The 18,584-nt window shown below is 49.6% G+C and overlaps 1 protein-coding gene across 8 annotated transcripts in view; it reads left to right on the top strand.

Moving 5' to 3' along the window:
- The window catches only part of CLEC16A (C-type lectin domain containing 16A), a 221,537-nt gene that overhangs the window by 84,261 nt on the left and 118,692 nt on the right, over positions 1-18,584 (top strand). For all 8 annotated transcript variants that reach the window (XM_066382613.1, XM_066382610.1, XM_066382612.1 and 5 more), the window contains exons 13-17: positions 7,179-7,301; positions 12,208-12,317; positions 13,085-13,129; positions 16,392-16,442; positions 18,317-18,445. In XM_066382613.1, the coding sequence (XP_066238710.1) occupies positions 7,179-7,301; positions 12,208-12,317; positions 13,085-13,129; positions 16,392-16,442; positions 18,317-18,445 (458 nt within the window). The remainder of the gene's footprint in view (positions 1-7,178; positions 7,302-12,207; positions 12,318-13,084; positions 13,130-16,391; positions 16,443-18,316; positions 18,446-18,584) is intronic.

Below are 18,584 nucleotides of genomic sequence, written 5' to 3'. Positions count from 1 at the left end.
CTGGCCTGCTGAGTGTCCCCGCTGTGCGGCCGCCCCTGTAGGCTGTGTTCTCCTCACAGCCTGTGCTTAGGGCCTGCGGGGAAGCTGCTCTCTGCAGGTGAAGATGCCAGCCTCTGAGGGCCAAGGGGCCCATGGGTGAGCTCGTCCTGCGGTGGCTGGCTTTCCCTCTGGGATTTCCTCCTGGGGCCCGCGCAGTGCGGTGCGGAGAAGGGGCTTGAGCACGGCTGCAGGGCTGCTCTGCATAGGGCTGTGGCCCGCAGAGAAAGGGCCTGCCTGGGGAGCCTGCCTTTCTTTCTCAAGGGTTTCTTCTTAAAAGTGTAGAACTGTAGATTTGAGGGCCTTTTATTCATTCTTTCATTTCCTCCTAATGCTGTTCATTTATTTATTCATTCACCTCTAACAAGTATTTTTGAAGCCCTTGTTAGAGGCCAGGCACTGTGATTAGTATTGAGAGTACAGTGGTGAGGCAAACAGATATTCCATGGAGGCGAGTGTGGCTGCCGTGGAGGGAGCAGGTGGAGTGGGGGGAAGGGCAGGCAGTGGGACAGGTGAACGGAAGCACATCCTGGCAGGTAAGGAGCTTACATTGTGTTCTCATGCAGCCGGAAGTTTTGAAGGTTGTTCAAGGAAAGTGTTGTGTAATCTACACGGCTCAAATGGGCTTGATTTCTTTTGAAAGTGACTGCCTCTTTTGTCTAAAATCTTCTTTGGTTCCAAAAGACCATGTAGTCAGGTTGATCATGATAAATTTATTCATGTAGTTGTTCAACAATTGCATGTAGGCCACAGCTACGTGCCAGGCCGTCTGTTTAGCATGGGGCTACAAACTCCAGCCTTCTGAGGCCCTTGCCCAAGAAAGTCTCAGGCTGGTACAAAAGACTTATAAGGAGACTGCAGCACCGTGGAGTCTGATATACCTGGTGGAGGGCATGGACCAGGCCCATGCAAGTCAGGGAAGACCTCCCAAGGATGCCTGGGCCAAGGTTCAGGGCTGGGACAGTAGTGGCCAGGAGGTTGAAAGAATAACTGGCAGAGGGCAGAGCAGAAGGGGCCATAAGAGCCTATGATGACACATCATCAGACAGGTAGGCAACATGCCCGTGGCGGGCAGGTGCTCTGAGGGATGGCAGGCTGGAGCCAGTCTGCAGGCAGTAGGATAGGGTGAGCTGCAACTGGGAACTGCACCCTGCCAGCTGGGCGGGAGCTGCTGAAGAAGGGGTCAGCCAGGAACTGCTCTGCTCCTTTCTACCTCCCTCAGAATGGGTCACGGTAGTTCAGCCAGAAGATGGGGGGGGGGGGTGGAGATGTGGGCAAGTGTGGATGTTGTTGAGGAGGTGAAACTGAAAGGCTTTCTCTTCATTTCACAGGTATCTGCTGAGCACTTACTACGTGCTAGGCACCATTGTGAGCACTGGAACAAGTTTGATGAGGCTTGTTCAAGTGAACAAGAAGATCAGTAGTGATTGTGGCCTAATAAAGATTAAACCGATGGTGGTGGTGCGGGGTTGACTAGCAAGGCTGCCCAGGGAAAGCTGCTGTGAGGAAGGAACATTTGAGCTGTGGCCCAGAGAGTGAGAAGGAGTCAGCTCTGCAGAGATCTGAAGTAGGAGTGTTCTGGGCAAAGGGAACAGCATGTGCCAAGGCCCTGAGGTAGGAAAGAGCTTATAAGTTTGAGGGACAGAAAGCAGGCCAAGGAGAGGCTGGCCAGGGGGCTAGGACCAGATTGTGAAGGGCCTTGAAGGCTGTAGAAAGGAATTTAGATTTTATTCTAAGCTCAGTGGGAAACCCCTAAAGGATTTTTAATTAGAAGAGTGACATGATGGAAATTTCTGAAAGAACCCTCTGGCTGCTGAATGGAAAGTAGATTAATTGGGGTGGGGAGTGAGTTGCAAGAAGGAAGCTTAGGAGGCTTGTTAGGAAGCTATTGCAGTGGCCCAGGCACGGGCTAATGTGGACTGAATTAGCACATTGGCTGTAGACAATGGAGAAAAGTGGAAGGTTTTATGATATATTTTGGAGCCAGCTACAGCCAGATGAGCTGATAGATTGGATGTCGGGGTTGCATGGAAGGGACACTTGAGCAGCTTTTGGGGACCTTTACTCAGATGGGAAGACAAGAGAAGAGCAAGGCTGGGGAGGGGGAATTGCACTTGATTTGGATGGGAGAGGGCACGAAGGGAGGAAGAAGTCTGGCTCATTATGCCCAGATCCTTGCCTCGTGCCGCTGTGTGGCTGGTGGTGCCATCTCTAGAACCAGCGAGCATGGGCCATGGAACAGTTTGGAGAGGAAGCTGGAGGCTTCAGGTTTGGTACCCTGAGGCCCGGAGGACCACAGGGCAAATGGCCTAGTAGGGAAGCTACAACTTGGTTTATACTCTAGTCCTGGCCTGTGGGCACAGGGTCTGCATTTGGTGGGGGGATTTGGTGGTGGTGATGATGGTGGTGGTTAGTTGGTTGGCTTTTTGGTTAGGCATCAGGTAGTTAGCTGCACTTAACTTTTCAGCCTCTTTTCCAGATCCATACCCTCCAAGTAGGCCCCCTAATGAAATCGTCTTTCTGATAGATTTTTCATCATAAGACAATTTTAACATAAAAGCAACGTTAATAAAAACCAAATGTTAGCTCAGGCCTTCCAGTAAATCATAATAGATTAGATGCTGTACCGAAATGAATATCCCACAGTGGAAAGGGTTGACCGTTTGGAGGAAGGCGCTCGTTGTGATTCAATTGGGCCACATAATGAATTCTGGTTCATATCTGTTATAGAAAATGCAGCCCTCTCTCTTTTGTCAGGTCTGCAGAGCCCCGGCCCTGGGTGGGGGGTGGGGGGGCTTGCAGCTTTTGTATTCTTAAAGGTTCTCCCACTCCACCCTCCACCTTTCTACTCCTGCCTCTCCATTTATTATTGTTTACCCAAGAGTAATCTGGCTTGTTCTGTGTTGCCGAGAAGTTACTGGAACATCAGTGAGAGGTGTGGGGAAGGGTTTAAAGGTAATAGGATAAGGGGAGGCTTTTGCCATGCGGAGAGCTGGCAAAACAACATTTTGGATCTCGACTGACACATAATCAGAACTGGAAGTACATTGGAAATCAGCCCAACATCTGGTTAGCTTTTGAAATAGTTGGTCTATAGTTTTCCAAAGCTGGCAATGCTTGCGTGACTATAGCCAAGGAGATCTTGCATGGTCAAAAGAAAACAATTATGTTAACCATTATTTACCTAGCATTATTGTGGTTTCTTTATCGAGGTTTGATTGTCCACATCTTATGTAACTTTGGTCCACATCTTTTCCACTCTTTCCTGAGGCCTGCTTCTGAGGAGGAAGAATCCAGAAATCAGAACTTAGAGGGGGAAGCTTAGTAACTGGATACTGACATCTCAGAGCCACAGTCTTCCCTTCTTTTTGGAGTCTTTGAATTAGTTGGGAGTTCCACCCCCGCCCTACCCCCCAACCTTTGGGGTGTTGGGTGGAAGCAGTGGAAGGGAGAGGCCTGTTCTGACTCAGGCAGGGCAGGATTTGAACCCGGCGGGAGGGAGCAGGGAAGCATGTGGCCTGCTGGAGGTCCGAACTTGCTAGTGTGTCTTCCCGGGCCATGTAAACTGCATCTGTGTTTCTTTGGAATTTGTCCGTCACTCGGCACTTAAGGGTCAAAGCAAATAGGACAACATACTTTCCACAGTGTTTATTTCAGTCAGAGGGAAACGGCTAGCAAGGAAACTCAACCAAAGTCGCAACAAAACCTGCCTTTCAGCGACTGAACACCAGTGTGTGTGTGTGTGTGTGGGAGCATGCGTGCGCCCGTGTGCATGTATGTGTTCGCCCATGGGCATGTATGTGTTCGCCCGTGCACACATGTGCCGTTTTCCCTTTCATATGCATACCCTTGTCGTGTGTAACATTGACCTTGTTCATTCACAACTGTCAGCCATCATATTCTCAGAAGAATGTCTGGAGCTTTTGAATTGCTGCGGAGGCCTTGAAAGCCAGTTGCCAGAGTGGGATAATTCAGAGTAATGGAGGGGTTTAGGGGCCATGGTGGGGAACGAGAGAGACGGGGAGGAAATGAGGCACCTGGCGCAGGAGGAGCTTTGTGGAAAGAATGGAGATATTCAAAGGGGTTTTTTAGACAGAGTTTTGCCATATGTTATATGGAATCGATCCTGCTCTCTTTTTCCCTATGGCTGGTGATAAAATCACATAGAATTTTTTTATAATACCAAGTCTGTTTGGAGGAAGGTGCTGCAAGTGTGGAGATCACCTTGTGTGGCTGGGGACATGAAGACTCTTCAAAGTCAGTCAGAGCACACTCAGATCATGTCACCTCCCCTAGCTGCCCTCCAGGGGCCCTGGCGTCCAAGCCCTCCCCCCCAGCATGTGCCTCTTCACTTCCTCCCCAGCCTCTCACCCCGCCCTCCACGAGCCCTGCCACCGTCCTGAGACCCCCTAGGCCCAGCAAGTTCTGACCAGCCGTGTGCAGTTCAAGGCGAATTCCCACTCATTCTCCAAAATCCAACCTGAGCAGCTCATCCCGAGCTGGCCCTCAAACAGCACAGCACAGCATGCCTTCTTTGGACCTTCTAAAATAGCTTATTTTAGCTTTTTCTAGCTTGCTTTCCTTTTTGTCCATTTGTTCTTTCACTGTTTCTTTCCTCTTATAATACGAACGATACAGAAATGCATTAAGCCATGCTCGAAGTAAAAATTCCCATCAGTTCATGTTAAAGATAGGCTCTAGTTATTGAACTGCGATAACATACTTGTCACTGGATGCTGACAGCAGCCCTAGGACGGGGTTACGTAATTATCCCAGTGCACAGATAAGGAGACTAAGGCTTGAAGAGGTCAAGCATCAGAACAAAATTCCTTCTGCACCCTGCACCGGGCTTTCTCCACCTCCACCTGCCCACAGTGTGGGACATGCCCTGGGGGAGCCTGGGCCCAGCCCCACGAGGGAGGCCGGTGTCAGCACAGAGGGAGGGCCCCTGGCACACTGCTTGCTGTGGTTGGCTCCCCATCAGGTGGTGCCTCCCTCTCTCCATCCGGATCCTGCCCACCTTGGGAATCTCATCCTGCTTCTAACTGTGCCTCTAACTTGCTCTGTGACCTTGGGGGTGTGACATAACATCTCTGGTCCTTAATTTTCTCACTAGAGGAAGAGGTTTCACTGGAATCTGGCCTGTGAAGTCCTGGAATATTTCAGCCCCCAGGGGTCCCCTGTCCCCCTGCACAGAGAGTGGAGCTGCCAGTTGAGGAAGGTCAGGATAACCCTGGGTGTTTCTCTTCCTGTTGAGAAAAGATTTTGCCACAGATTTTACTGTTTCTGACAAATTCGAAGAGAATAGCAGGCGATGATAAGAAAGGGACAGAGAGAGCTGACCATGGAAATTCAAGCCCTGGTTTGAGTCTGTCTCTGCCCGGTCTGCCGGCCACCACCACAGTCCCGAGGGAGCCAGCAGCTGGGCTTCTTCGACATGGGGTGATGGATGGTCGGGTCATAAAGTTGGGTGATGCGCTGGGCAGGCCGAGGAGCCATTTTTTTCCCAGAACTACTGACTGACAGTTCCCAAAAGGGCCAGAAATGAAAAGACAGAGAGATGTTAAGATGGTGTTGACATCGCTGGGAAAAAAAAAAAGCCCAAAAGATTTAGTTGACATTCTTGCCATTTAATAAACCAGAATGCTTCAGAGTTAGACATTTCACTTCAAAATCGGATATAGAATCCACAAATTAAATTTTCATTGCAGTCAAATTTTTTGACGGAAGCCGTGGTGGGGCGCGAGGGAGAGAGCTACCTACCTCCAGCCCTCCAGCCGTCCCTCACCCGTGTCATCTCCTTGGCATGACTTAGCCTCTGGTTCGGAGCTGGAAGGAATTCAATAAAGCAAGATATATTGTTATGGTTTCTTACGTCAATGTGAGTGTGTGTCGGGGGGGGGGGGGGTTACTTAGAATCCAGACAATCAGCTCTTCAATGCTATCCTCCACTATTTTGTCAAGGTTCTAAATGAAGCGTCATCTAGTACTCAAGGGGCCGTATTTCAAGAGTTCCCAGAAGTGCCACCTTCCCCCCTTTTGTAGAATAACAGGAAAAGACGTGCTTCGAGCACAAACAATCTGTTCAGCTCGCCAAGCTTGGATCAGAAGAAATGTTTGTTTCTGCAAGGTTATTTTTCCAGAGCTTTGTTAGATGAGAGGATAAGGATTTGGAATGCCTCTCACCCCACACCTGGACTATTGAAGAAGCCCTAACAGGTCTTCCTGTCACCCCAGCTCTCAGGTTCTGCTTTGGGGAAAATGTCACTGGTGATTCACAGTTAGACTTTGCATTCTCTCCCCTCCCCCCACGGCTCCCCTTCTTCTCTTTTGTCTCTTCAAAGCTGTTAGTTTGCATGGAGGGAACCCAATTCCTTTGCCTGTTAAAGATCAAGCTGCTCGATAGATTTCATGTTTGTCCTAAGGTTTAGCCTAAGTCTCTTTCTGCATGCCGCCCCCGCTGCCTGTGTGGTGAGTGGTGGGTCCAGCTCTGTGATGGGTGTTAAGAGCTTGAGGTGTGATTATTGGGTTGACTGTCATTTCCTTTCTGTCTGGTCTCCGTTTCCCTAGGCCTATGTCCAAACCCCCCCCCCCCCCCCCGTCCCATTATGGCCTGTGTCTCAATGGCCTTGGGTGCCGCCCAGACCCGGCATGAAACCGCAGTGAAGCATACTGTGCAAGAGTTACTCTTTTTTCCATTCCGTTTCCGGTCTGTCTGATTTTATCCAGGAGCATGTCACCATCTGGGGTTAATGTGTCTCCAGCACTTTTTAAGCACCTGCCAAGCTCCCTGATTAACACGGACAGAGTAGGTATCAGGCCACAAGTAGCCAGTCAGTGGTTTTTGGCTAAAATGTAAGAACGTTTTGTTTGTTTGTTTTGTTATAGTTGCTGTCAATATAGCAACGGTGCTGATTTTCTGTTTGAATATAGTGAGAGGAAATGTATGTTTTAATATGCTTACCTGAGTTCCGTTTACAGAAAATGCTAAGGTAAAGAGCCCCAGTCGTGGCAGACATCACGAGGCTGAGCCGTCAGTGGCTGAGGTTGGGGACGCCTGGCTCTGCGGGGCCTTTCCGGGCGCGGCGGTCTCTAGACAGGGCGCTCCACTCGCTCACAGCTCGTCCCTTTCTCTGTGCCAGGCATGGACCCTGAGAAACTGGAGCGCATCCAGCTCCCCGGCCCCGGGGCGGCTGAGAAGACCCTCTACAACCACCTGCTGGCCGAGAGGCTGATCCGGATCATGAACAGCGCTGCCCAGCCAGGTGCCTGGGGCGTGGGGGCTGTCCACAGGGGTGGTGGAGTTACAGGGGCCGGGTCCTCACACCTGGCACCGGGAGCCCTGGGCTCTAGACCCGGCCCTCTGGTGACTGAGGTAGATCCCGGCCACTCCCTCTGACATGCACAGCCACACGTGGGCCACCCACTCCCTCCTGTCCGGCCGTGTCTTTCTCTCGGGGTCTCTTCTTGTTCTTTCTCACCGTGGGGTTTGTGTCAGACCGTCTCTTTCTTCTCTTTTCATACCCAGCCTTTCTCTGCCAGTGTTTTCAGTGTTGCCAGTGTCTGTAGCTCTAATTTTGGGGTAGCAAATGGCAGTGGTGGGATTCAAATAATTTATCAAATGGTTCTCTGCCCTAATTACCATTCTAAGTATTAAAAAACTATATATTGAAAGGTAGTTTATTATTTCATACATTTAATACTTCAATAAGAACAATAAAAGGTACATAAAACTAGATTATAAGAGTTTTGAGATATTAATGAAAAATATTAAATAATACCTGACAAAAAAAATAAAACTGTTATTTAAGATATTTCCATATTGCTTCTTGATTGGCATCCTCACTTGCAATTTTTTTCATCTATGGACAGAATGAACATTACTACAGGCGCTTAGAATACGCTGTTGTGCAGATGAATATTAAAAAAGAATTAGGAATGTAAATCTGTGATTTCCACATTGGGCAGGTGCCCACCTTAGAGAGAGCCCTGATTACAAGTACCATTTTAACAACTGGTTAACTCAACAAAAAATTAGGGATCAGTTTTGCCGAACCGGTGCGAACAGGCCGCCACTGACCCAAGGCCACATTTGAGCTTGAACGAGGCTGAGAGTGTGAGTGAGGGGAAGGTTGGAAGATTTGGGTCAGGTGCTTTTACTAATACAAGATGTACCCTGTGTCTGGCCATGTCAGCCTAGTTCTGAGGTTTTGGCCAACACTGATCTACTGCCACAGCCAGAGCTAGAGATAGTGGGCAGAATGATCTAGCACAGTGATTCCTAACTGGGGACATCCTTGCCTCTGCAGGGACATTTGGCAGTATCTGGGACAATTTTGACTGGCACACTTGGGGAGGTAGACTACTGGCATGTGATGGGATGTTTAGCAGCATCCCACAATGCACAGGACAACCCCCCTGACAAAGGCTTCCCTGACCCAAGATTTCAGCGGTGCCCCAGGGTTGGGAAACCGTGACTGCAAGGCGGGTTCTCTGCAAAGGCAGGAGGAGAGGCCGTCAAGTTGGGGTGAGTGCACAGGAACGAGCCAACTGGGAGAAGCGCTAAGCTAGGCCATCAGGAGCAATCCAGGGACTGGGCCCAGGTCCGGCTCAGGAGGAGGGCAGGTCCAGGGTTGTGATTGCAGACAAGGACGTCAGAAATAGAGGGGAGTGGCTCTAAGTAGTGGCCAAAAGCACGGACAGTTGCCAGACAGCAGGGAGTACTGCTGGTCGGTAGGGTCTTGGAGAGCCAAGTCCGTGACCTCAAGAGTGTCAGCAGGGGATCAGTAAACTCAACAGATGTTCATTGAGTTCCTCCTGCGTACCTGCCACGGTGTGTGAGTGATGGGGTACTGGAAGTGCGTGGCAGACAGGGCTGCTGTCTTTCCGGAGCCACGGCTGGGTTCTGTGAGGTCCTGGTAGTCTGGGACTCCTGGGGGAGAGGGACCCTGCAGCTCAGAGTGGTCAGGTCCAGAAGTAGCCCTTGGGACCACAGACATGGATGGTTTCTAAAACCACAGGAGAGAAGAGAGACATGTAGGACCCAGCCATGGGCCAGCGCAGATCCCTGAGGTGACGTAGGGGCGGAGCCGGCGCAGGAGCCTGGGCCCAGCCCCACGTGGGAAGAAGAGGAGCGGGAGGGCTGTCTTGGGTGGCAGGAAAGATGTGTGTGGCTCAGGCCCAAGGGGTGCTCGGCGGTCAGTTTCTGCTCAGAAGTCCAGTCAGGAAGGCAGAGCATGTCCCTGGGGCTGGTGGCCAAGGGGGCCGTTGTAGGAGCTGTGTGAACAGACGCGCTCTACGGTGGAGGAAGGTGGACTACAGCCTGGATGTGGGAAGAGGGACCTCCAGGGTGGCGAGGGACAGAGGGCCCCTTGAGGGCTGGTGTATAGAACAGCCTGGATTTCTGGAGAGGTTGGGAAGCTCAGAGGGACAGTCTGGAAGCAGTGATGAGGACTGAGGAGCTGAGCCTGCTGCTCCCTCTGTTTCCCTCATGAGACAAGCCCGGAGGGGGGACGTCAGTCCTTGGCAGGAGTTTGCAAAGGGAGAAGGGCTTTGGTACAAAATCATGTTACATTTTCCTGGAGGCAGCAGAAGGGGTGTTTCTGACGTGGCCAGAGTGACACTGGGCTCCAGAGAAACTGCAGAGCTCAGGAGGGCAGCTGGTGGGTGCCGCTGTGCCAGGGCAGCAGCACAGAAGTGGGGTCGGTTCTGGGCCCGGCAGGACTGTGGCAGGAGAATGACTGAGCTGAGACTAAGCAGCCTTGCCACACAGTCCCTGGGCTTGTATCATGCTTAGGAAGCCCTGTTTCTGCTTGCATATAGCTTTTTGTTTTTTTTCCCCTTCTCTTTTTCAAGTGAGAGGAGGGGATCTACCCGGCAACCCTCTTCTGGGCCATGCTCAGAACCGAGCTATTTTTAGCACCTGAGGCAGAGGCTCCACGGAGCCATTATCAGCACTCAAACTGATGTGCTTGAACCAATCAAGCCATGGCTATGGGAAAGGAAAGGAGTTGGGGGGAGGGGAAGGGGGAGGGGTGGAAAAGCAGATGGTTGCTTTTCCTGTGTGCCCTGACCAGGAATTGAACCCAGGACTTCTGTACAACGGACCAATACTCACCACTGAGCAAACCAGCCAGGGCCTATCCTATTAATTTTTGAGCAAATGATTCCCTCTTCTCACCTGTTTTCCACCTGACACGTGAGGCATCAAAGGATAGGCAGGGAGGTATGAAGTGGTGTGTCTGCCTTGAGTTTTTCCCAGTGGCCCATCCTGGTCCCTGCTGTTTCTAAGGCCTCCGGGGTGTGACCTGGAAACCTTCCCCTCTTCTGGCCCCTCTTTCCACATTGAGACCTTTCTCCAGGACTGAGCTTAAAAACCCAGGAAACGATCTGCATAAGAACAGATTGCTCTTCAATCAATCATAGATGATGTGGGTTTTGACATTCAGAGCACTTGGAGTTCACCACTACCCAGGGTGAGACTTTGAACAAGTGACTTCACTCTTCTAAGCCTTAATCCATAGAACACCAAATGTTTTTATAGAGACCCCTTGAGGGAGTGTCTGCAAAGTACCCAGTTCCTGCCTGGCTCACAGGATGCAAGCCGTTTCACTCAGACCTTGGTTACAGTGGACAGAAACCCAACTCAGATTGGCTGAAACAACACAAGCACAAACAAAACTGTTGGCTTTTGTAATTTTAAGTGTGTTGGGCACTGGCTTCAGGAACGGCTGGATCCAGGGGTTCAAACAATGCTTTCAAGACTGTTTTTGGACTCTGCAGCCTCTGTGTTGGCAGGATGGCTGCCAGCAGCTTTGGCCACCCCTTTCTGTCTTGGGGCCTTAGACTTGCTCTAAGAGAGACACTTTGGGTAGCCTAGTGGGAAGGGAGGCTTGGAGCTCAATTTTATAAAACATTGAAATCACTGGAGACCCTTCCTCCTCCCCTCTCTCTCCCTTTCTCTCTCTCTCTCTCTCTCTCTCTCTCATTAATTAAAAAAATTAAGTCCTGTCTGGATAGCTCAGTTAGAGCATCATCTCGTTGGAGCACGGAGATTGCCAGTTTAATTCCCCAGTCAGGGCACATATAGGAGTAGCTTGACGTATCTAGCTCTTTTTCCCTGCCTATTTAAGAAAAGAAAAGGCCCTGACTGGTTGGCTGAGTGGCCCGGCATGTGGATGGATGTCCTGGGTTTGATTCCGGGTCAGAGCAGACAGGAGAAGTGACCATCTGCTTCTCTACCCCTCCTTTTCCAAAAACCCTTCTCTCTCTCCCTTCTCTCCCACAGCCATGGCCCGATTGGTTTGAGCACATTGGCCTTAGGCCAATGGAGGATAGCTCTGTGGAGCCTCTACCTCAGGCGCTAGAAATAGCTCGGTTGCAAGCATGGCCCCAGATGAGCAAAGCATTGGGCCCAGACAGGTTTTGCTGGGTGGATCCCGGTCGGGGCACATGTAGGAATCTGTCTAGCTCCCCTCTTTCACTTTAAAAAGAAGAAAGAAAAAAAAAAACGCACACTGGAGAAAATGGGGAGGTGGCCACTGTGGATGATAACACTTGTGCCACTCAGGGCCCCAGCATTGTTCCTCTCCTCTTCACAGCCAGAGGTTCCAGCAGGTTGTGGGATTGAGCCTGACTAGCTCTGACTGGCTCTCACTCATCCCATACCCAGTCCCTGTGACCAGGAAATAGGGCGCCCTGACTAGCCCGGGTGATGTGCCCACCTTGAAGGTGGGGAGAGAGGGACCAGCTCCACCCAAGTCAGATGTCCAGTGACAGGGCTGGTGCTTCTCCAAAGAAAAGTGGGGGCGCTCTCCAAAGAAAAGGGGGGGGGGTCCTGAATAGGAGGAAGGAATGCTGGATAAGCAAAGCAGCCACAGATACGGCCACTTTCTAGACCGACAGTGATAGTCAGGTGCCTTCCCTTTCCTGCATCCCCTCTCCCGACGAAGAGACCAAAGGGGAGTATCAGGTCTAGGCAGTTTTGATGGGAACATTTAATGAATTATAAATGATTGGGTAAAGAGTGGGCAAGGTGTCCCTGCTGGATGTCAAGGGCTTTGAGCAGTCAGCTGATCAGCTGACCTTTAACCTCAGAGCTGGCAGACCAAAGGCTGTGACTAAGGGTGCGTAGCCCTGGGTGTGCGAGGCTGACCCCTGTGTGCTCTGCAGATGGGAAGATCCGGTTGGCGACACTGGAGCTGAGCTGCCTGCTCCTAAAGCAGCAAGTCGTGACCAGCACGGGCTGCATCATCAAGGACGTGCACCTGGCCTGTCTGGAGGTGAGGGTCCTTCCACTCCCACTCCCAGTGCCTGCGAGCCACTGCAGCCCGGAGACTGGGAGGGAGCGCTGGTCCGCGGTGCCCGCAGCACCAGCAAGAGGAAGCTGCACCCAGCAGCCCTGGTGCCCCACAGAACTCCTGTTCCCGCTGGCATTGGCTTCATGAGCCTGCTTAATTAGGGGTCTTAGCAGTTTCTGTTACGATTATTTGGCTCTTGTCTCCAGGATCTAAAAATTATTTTAATTAATTTATTTATTTTTGTATTACAAAACTTATACATATACAAACCCGCATTACATTTATTTGTTTATTTATAGTTTATTGTGCTAATACCTATATTTATTGCTTTAAATATTGTTTCCTCCTTATTTTCCATGTTGATTTTAGAAAATTTAGTGTACTGTTGTCAAAAGTAGCAACAATAGTTGACACTTTAGTGTGTCTTTCTAGATACACACACACATGCATACTTATTTTTTTTATAAAATCAGAGTCACCGTGACCATGTTTTATAACCCATCTTCCCCCACTTAACTGTACATGAACAGCTTCCCATGGCACGTCGGATCACCTGTCCTCTGCTCATTTTTTCATTTTGACCTATCTCTCCTTCTCTTTCTCCCTTTCTCATTACAAACCACTCATAGATTAAGGATTCTAGCCTAGTGTCCGTCTTACATACACTCAGGTTTTAGAATCGGTAATCTACCCAGTCCCCCTGCGCACACGAGACCCGCCTCTCTCACAGCTCCGCTCTCTCTCAACAGGGCGCGCGGGAGGAAAGCGTTCACCTCGTGCGGCACTTCTATAAGGTAAACTGGCAGGGCGTGGGGGGCGGCGGTGGGCTGTGCGGTGTAGGAACAGGACTGCAGAGGCTGCCCCTGTGCTCGGAAAGGTCACATGTCTGCAGTTGTGTCTCTCCCCGCGGCTCCTGAGTAACAGTGCTCAGCGCACAGTCTCCAGGGCAGTGGTCTCTCAGCCCCTCTCCTATCCGTACAGCTTTTGAAAACTCGCCCCTGGTATGTGACACTTCATCAGTTCGATATGAATTTGTCTGTGGATGAATTCTTATTTAGATTATGGATTATACACATATTTGCACACAGGATTAAATTATATGTGTGAACTTATGTATATTTATGAATTAAAAATGCTTAGACATATAAAGTTACTTTTGAATTGCTTAGGAACTGATGAATTACTTACATGTATGTTATTTATATACATGTATGCTAAGAAACCTCATGCAGGCTTCCAAACGTTTGTCAGGAAGTTTAGTGAGAGTTTGTCAAGGACCACCATGACTTCAGTGTCTGAAAAATTTGTAGATTTGTCTTTAGGTTCAAGATGGTTAGTTTTTAAAACATCTCGTTGTGATGGCTTTGTTTAGCTGTTATCTAAAGGCATAGTATGTTCTTTGGCAAAGCTCATCATTTGTCAGCAATAGTGCAAGAATCCATATGTCAGACCGCCTAGTAGAGTTCTGATGTTTTGGCCTCCACGTCAGATATCTGCACATCCAGTTAGTGATGGTTCCTCTGGCAATTTCACTGATGTAGAGATCCTCTTAGGAGGTGGTGTTGGCACAGCCATTCACCTGTGCTTCATTTTTCTGTATTCTCTAAACTACTGTGAATTATATACATATATACATGGAATCTTTTTCTTTGCAGGACACGATTTAAGCCACTGTCCATTTTTGTCAGTGTTCCCTGAGATAAAACCAGGTCACATAATCAGGAAACCCACCTCCCCAGGGTCAGATGGCCCCATGCAGCTGCAACAACAGTGGGCATGCCCAAATGAAGGTAGCCCCACTGTGAGCCCCCACACACTGGGGAGGAAGTCCAGTCTCCCCTTCGACTACCCCAGACCACCTAGGGCCTCAAAGTGAGGATAGGGGTCCTCTAGCAAAGCCCCAAATAAGTTAGAAACTTCACAATTGCATTGGTCATCTTTGAAGCCCTAGTATAACTGTTCTCAGTGTATTTCCTCTAGAAAGCTTTTAGATTGCAAAAACAGACACATTAGCAGGCATTTTCCCAAAGGGTCTTTATTTATCATTAGCAAAAGGAGACTATACAGCAGATCCTCAAATAACATTTTATTCAAAGACACTTTGTTATAATGAAATCGATTCCTCACTGGGGCCACCGTCTGTGTGGAGTTTGCACATTCTCCCCATGTCTGTGTAGGTGGGTGTTCCCTGGGGACTTGGGTTTTCTCCCACATCCTGGAGATGTGCACGTGAAGTGAACTGGCGCGTCTATGTCGTCCCAGTCTAAGTGAGTGTGGATGTGTGAGGAGCCTTGCAACTAAAGGGCATCCTGCCAGGTATGGGGTCCCACTTGCTCCCAGGACAGGTTCCAGCCACCTGTGACCCTGAACTAGAATAAGTGTGTTTGAAAAGAATGATCGGACTGGTTTTTATTAATGTTTCTTAAATGCATGAGTAGCTCTCATTTATTTATTTATTTTTTTGTATTTTCTTTAAGTGAGAAGTGGGGAGGCAGAGAGACTCCCGCAAGTGCCCAATAACCAGGATCCACCCAGCCTGCCCACCAGGGGGCGATGCTCTGCCCATCTGGAGCATTGCTCCATTGCAACCAGAGCCATTCTAGCACCTGAGGCAGAGGCCATGGAGCCATTCTCAGCTCCCAGGCCAACTTTGCTCCAATGGAGACTTGGTTGTGGGAAGGGAAGAAAGAGAGAGAAAGGAGAGGGGGAGGGGTGGAGAAGCAGATGGGCACTTCTCCTGTGTGCCCTGGCTGAGAATCGAACCCGGGACTTCCACACTCCAGGCCAACACTCTACCACTGAGCCAGCTGGCCAGGTCTGCACACATTTATTTTAATGTTTAATATTCAAAGTGTTTTGACTCTTTATTTAGAGTCAATTGACCTACAGTAAAATTGATTTCATTTTCTGTCATCTCACTGAAAGTCAGTTTCCTAGAATCTGTCACTGACAAGTGAGGACTTGCTGTATTTGGATTGCAGCTCCCTTCTCCCAGCCCAGCTTTCTCTCTATTTTATCCTATAAGATTTACACTTAAGTGTAATAATATCTCAGAAGCTTTTGGGTTTTCAGGCGTTATTTCTGTGGTTATTGCCTGGTACTGACACCACACAAGAATGTTCAAATTTATCTGTAGATTTGATAACTGGAAACATATATAAATGACCTATTGCTTTCCCTACCCTGACTCTATGTGTATATGAAAGAGAGAGAGAGAGAGATTTGGGACTTATGAGAGACACTGGACAATTCTAATAGTCACGGTGCATTCAGCCGACTGTGGTCCCGTTTAGTATGGATCATAATGATTGTGAGCACTAACACTTACCAGCCCTGACCGAGTGGCGGGCTCTGTGCTCAGCATTTCATGTGTGTTAACTCATCTTCACAAAGACCCATGCAGACATGGGCTGTCATCCCAGTCTTGCAGCGAAACAAAGAGAGGCTCCTGGAGGTAGAGCTGTGACGGCCCCAGGTTTCTGTGTCTTGGAGCCGAGTTCATCCCACCACCCTGTGCTGAGAGGGCCTCCTGGACAGAATCCTCAGGGCTGCAGGAACTACAAAACCTCAGAGGCATGGCTCAGGAACGAACGGAGCAAGCCTATAATTTCAGTGTTAAGGATATTTAATTATACTCTTCCTTTTAGAGGTGTGGCCCTCATACTTTCAACATGGCAAGCTAACCAGGATTTCCCATTCCTCTGCCATCCTCGACAAATAAAGGATGTTAGACTCTTGAAATTTGAACCATTTTAATACATATTTCAGTTATCTGTGGTGTTATTTTTGGTTGTGTTTTTAACTAACTGCCTTGACAGAATAAAGCTAACAACATATGCTTAAAAGGGGGAGAAAAACATGGAGAAGTGCAATTTGATATCTAGGCTTTCGTTTGAGTGTGTGTGTTCGTGTTCACGTGTGTATTTTACTTCCTGGTGATTTACGAGAACTCTCTAACGAGAAGCAGATGGCCCCAAGAGCCGTGAGTTTATAATACTTTGTTGTTCATGGAAAAAAATATGCATAACCTTCTCTCCTCCCTTCCTTTTCTTTTAGGGAGAAGAGATTTTTTTGGACATGTTTGAAGATGAGTACAGGAGCATGACAGTAAGTGAGGGGCCGGGAGGCACCTGTGTGCCTGCAGAGATTGCCCTGCTGGTCCGAGGGAGAGAGGGCTCCAGCGTGGCGCTTTCTGCCCAGACCGCAGAGCTTGGCGGGGCGCTGAACTGGAAGTGGTGATCTGCGCCACTACGGAACTTTCAGATGACACTCACTCCCCCTGGTCTGTGTCATAGATGAGTCAGAAGGATTCACTTTGATATGAGTAGTGTTTTGATTGGGGCCTTATTCCGTGTCAGGTGTGGAAATCCTGTTATACATGTTAAATCTCTTAATCCCCACCTCAGCCCACTGGCAGCTGCCATCAGTAGCCTCCTTTGACTGATAAGGAAGCAAGAGTCGGGTTGACTGAGGTGCCCACTGTGCCCGGCCAGTGAGCGGCAGAGCAGCTCGCCTCCCAGTTCCCTGCCCTTCTCTGTAGATTCTGTCACCTCCTTCTTTGCCATGCCACCAGAATGTTCCACAATGTTCCTTGAACCTGCAGCACCCGCCCCGAGCCTTCCCTTTCTCCATCCAGCAGGCAGAATTGTGGGGAAAGATAGGTTCAGAAGATGGCAACTTTCTCTGTTGTTCCTTTGTCTCTGCATCCTCAGAACCTGCCCCTAGTTGGCACTCAGTAAATAGATGATAAATGATCTTTTCATGGACATTACTCACCAAGGAGTGAAGTGATTCAGGAAGTTTATAATAAGCCTAAGTGTTTAAAAGTGTCCAAAATAAAAAGGCAGACAGTGTGCGCTAAATGGCTCCCAGGCTGCCTCGCCCGTCACTGCGTATCTGGACAGCAGGACCCTCCCCACAACCTTGCTCTCTTTAGCTCTGTGTCTACAAGAGGGACAAAAAATGTGATACGACTAAAGCCCATGTTCCAGAAAAAAAGGACACGAAAATAAGTTTGTGATGCTTTAAGGAATAAAATGAATTTTGTAGGAAATTTGTCTTTGTGAAGTGTCAGTGTCCACCACATGTAATTAAATAGTGCTGATGCAACAAAGTTCCAAGAGGGGAGGTGACATTATAGGTGACAGTAATGGGGGGGGGGGGGCTTTTGGAAATGGTGAGGAAGGAGACAGCTCTGTCCCTGTCTGGCCCAGTGGCTGTGGATATCTGCTCCTCCCCAGAGCTCAGCATTCCCCTCCATGATCTGGGACAGCACGAGCATCCGCCCCCAGTAGGAGGTGAGCCCTCTGGTGCCTGGCTGGCACTTAGTACTATCCCAGATGAGATGCTAAGGGGCCAGGGAGGAAAGGGGAATGGTGGCCGTCTGACAGAATCATGGGAGGTCTGGAGCCGGTTAAGCCTGGGTCTGTGTCTTGGTTCAACCACCAGCCAGCTGAGTGGGCCCAGATCCATTCCTCGGCTTCTCTGAGTCTCTGTTCTTCTCATTAGCAGATTGGGAAACATTCCCTCCACTGTTGTTGGCATGATTGAACAGGATCATACATGCAAAGCCTTTAGCTCACTGTCTGCCCATAGTCAGCTCTCCTTAAATAAAAGCTGCCGTTGCTATGACTGTAATATAATTGGAAGTACAAAGAGAAGGAGGTGGGCAGCAGTCAGGTACACGCACGTGGAGCAACCACCCTAAAGGGACCCCTGTGAGGGTGCCGGCCTCCTTCCTGAAGACCCCTGTCCCTGCTGGGTAGAGAGGAGTGAGAATTTTTCTAGCACTTCTCAAGTGGGTGTGAGCTGTCACTTCAAATGAAGGGAAAATAAAGGCACATCGCTCACATGTCTGGCTGCTCGAGGCTTCACCTCAGTCTGAATACAGGGTTCATGTGCAGATGGAGGTGACAGGCCTGTGTGACCTGCCCTGTCCTGTTCTGCCTCCAGTGAGGTCTCCTGTGGTGTCTCCCCTCTAGATGAAGCCCATGAATGTGGAATATCTCATGATGGATGCCTCCATTCTGCTGCCCCCAACGGGCACGCCGCTGACGGGCATCGACTTTGTGAAGCGGCTGCCATGTGGTGACGTGGAGAAGACCCGGCGGGTGAGTGAGTGCTGGACCTGGCCTCTCCCGGGCAGCTGTCTGCCAGGACCACGGGGCAGAGAGAGAGGGCTCTGATCACTAAGCATCTGCCTTCCCACGTGAGTTCAGATAGTAGGGCAACAACCCTCCCACACCCTGC

Source organism: Saccopteryx leptura, chromosome 4 (genome assembly GCF_036850995.1).
Source record: "Saccopteryx leptura isolate mSacLep1 chromosome 4, mSacLep1_pri_phased_curated, whole genome shotgun sequence".
Classification (NCBI taxonomy): domain Eukaryota; kingdom Metazoa; phylum Chordata; class Mammalia; order Chiroptera; family Emballonuridae; genus Saccopteryx; species Saccopteryx leptura.
The sequence above is the reverse complement of the archived record's forward strand: the minus strand, read 5'-3'. Positions and strand labels throughout refer to the sequence as shown.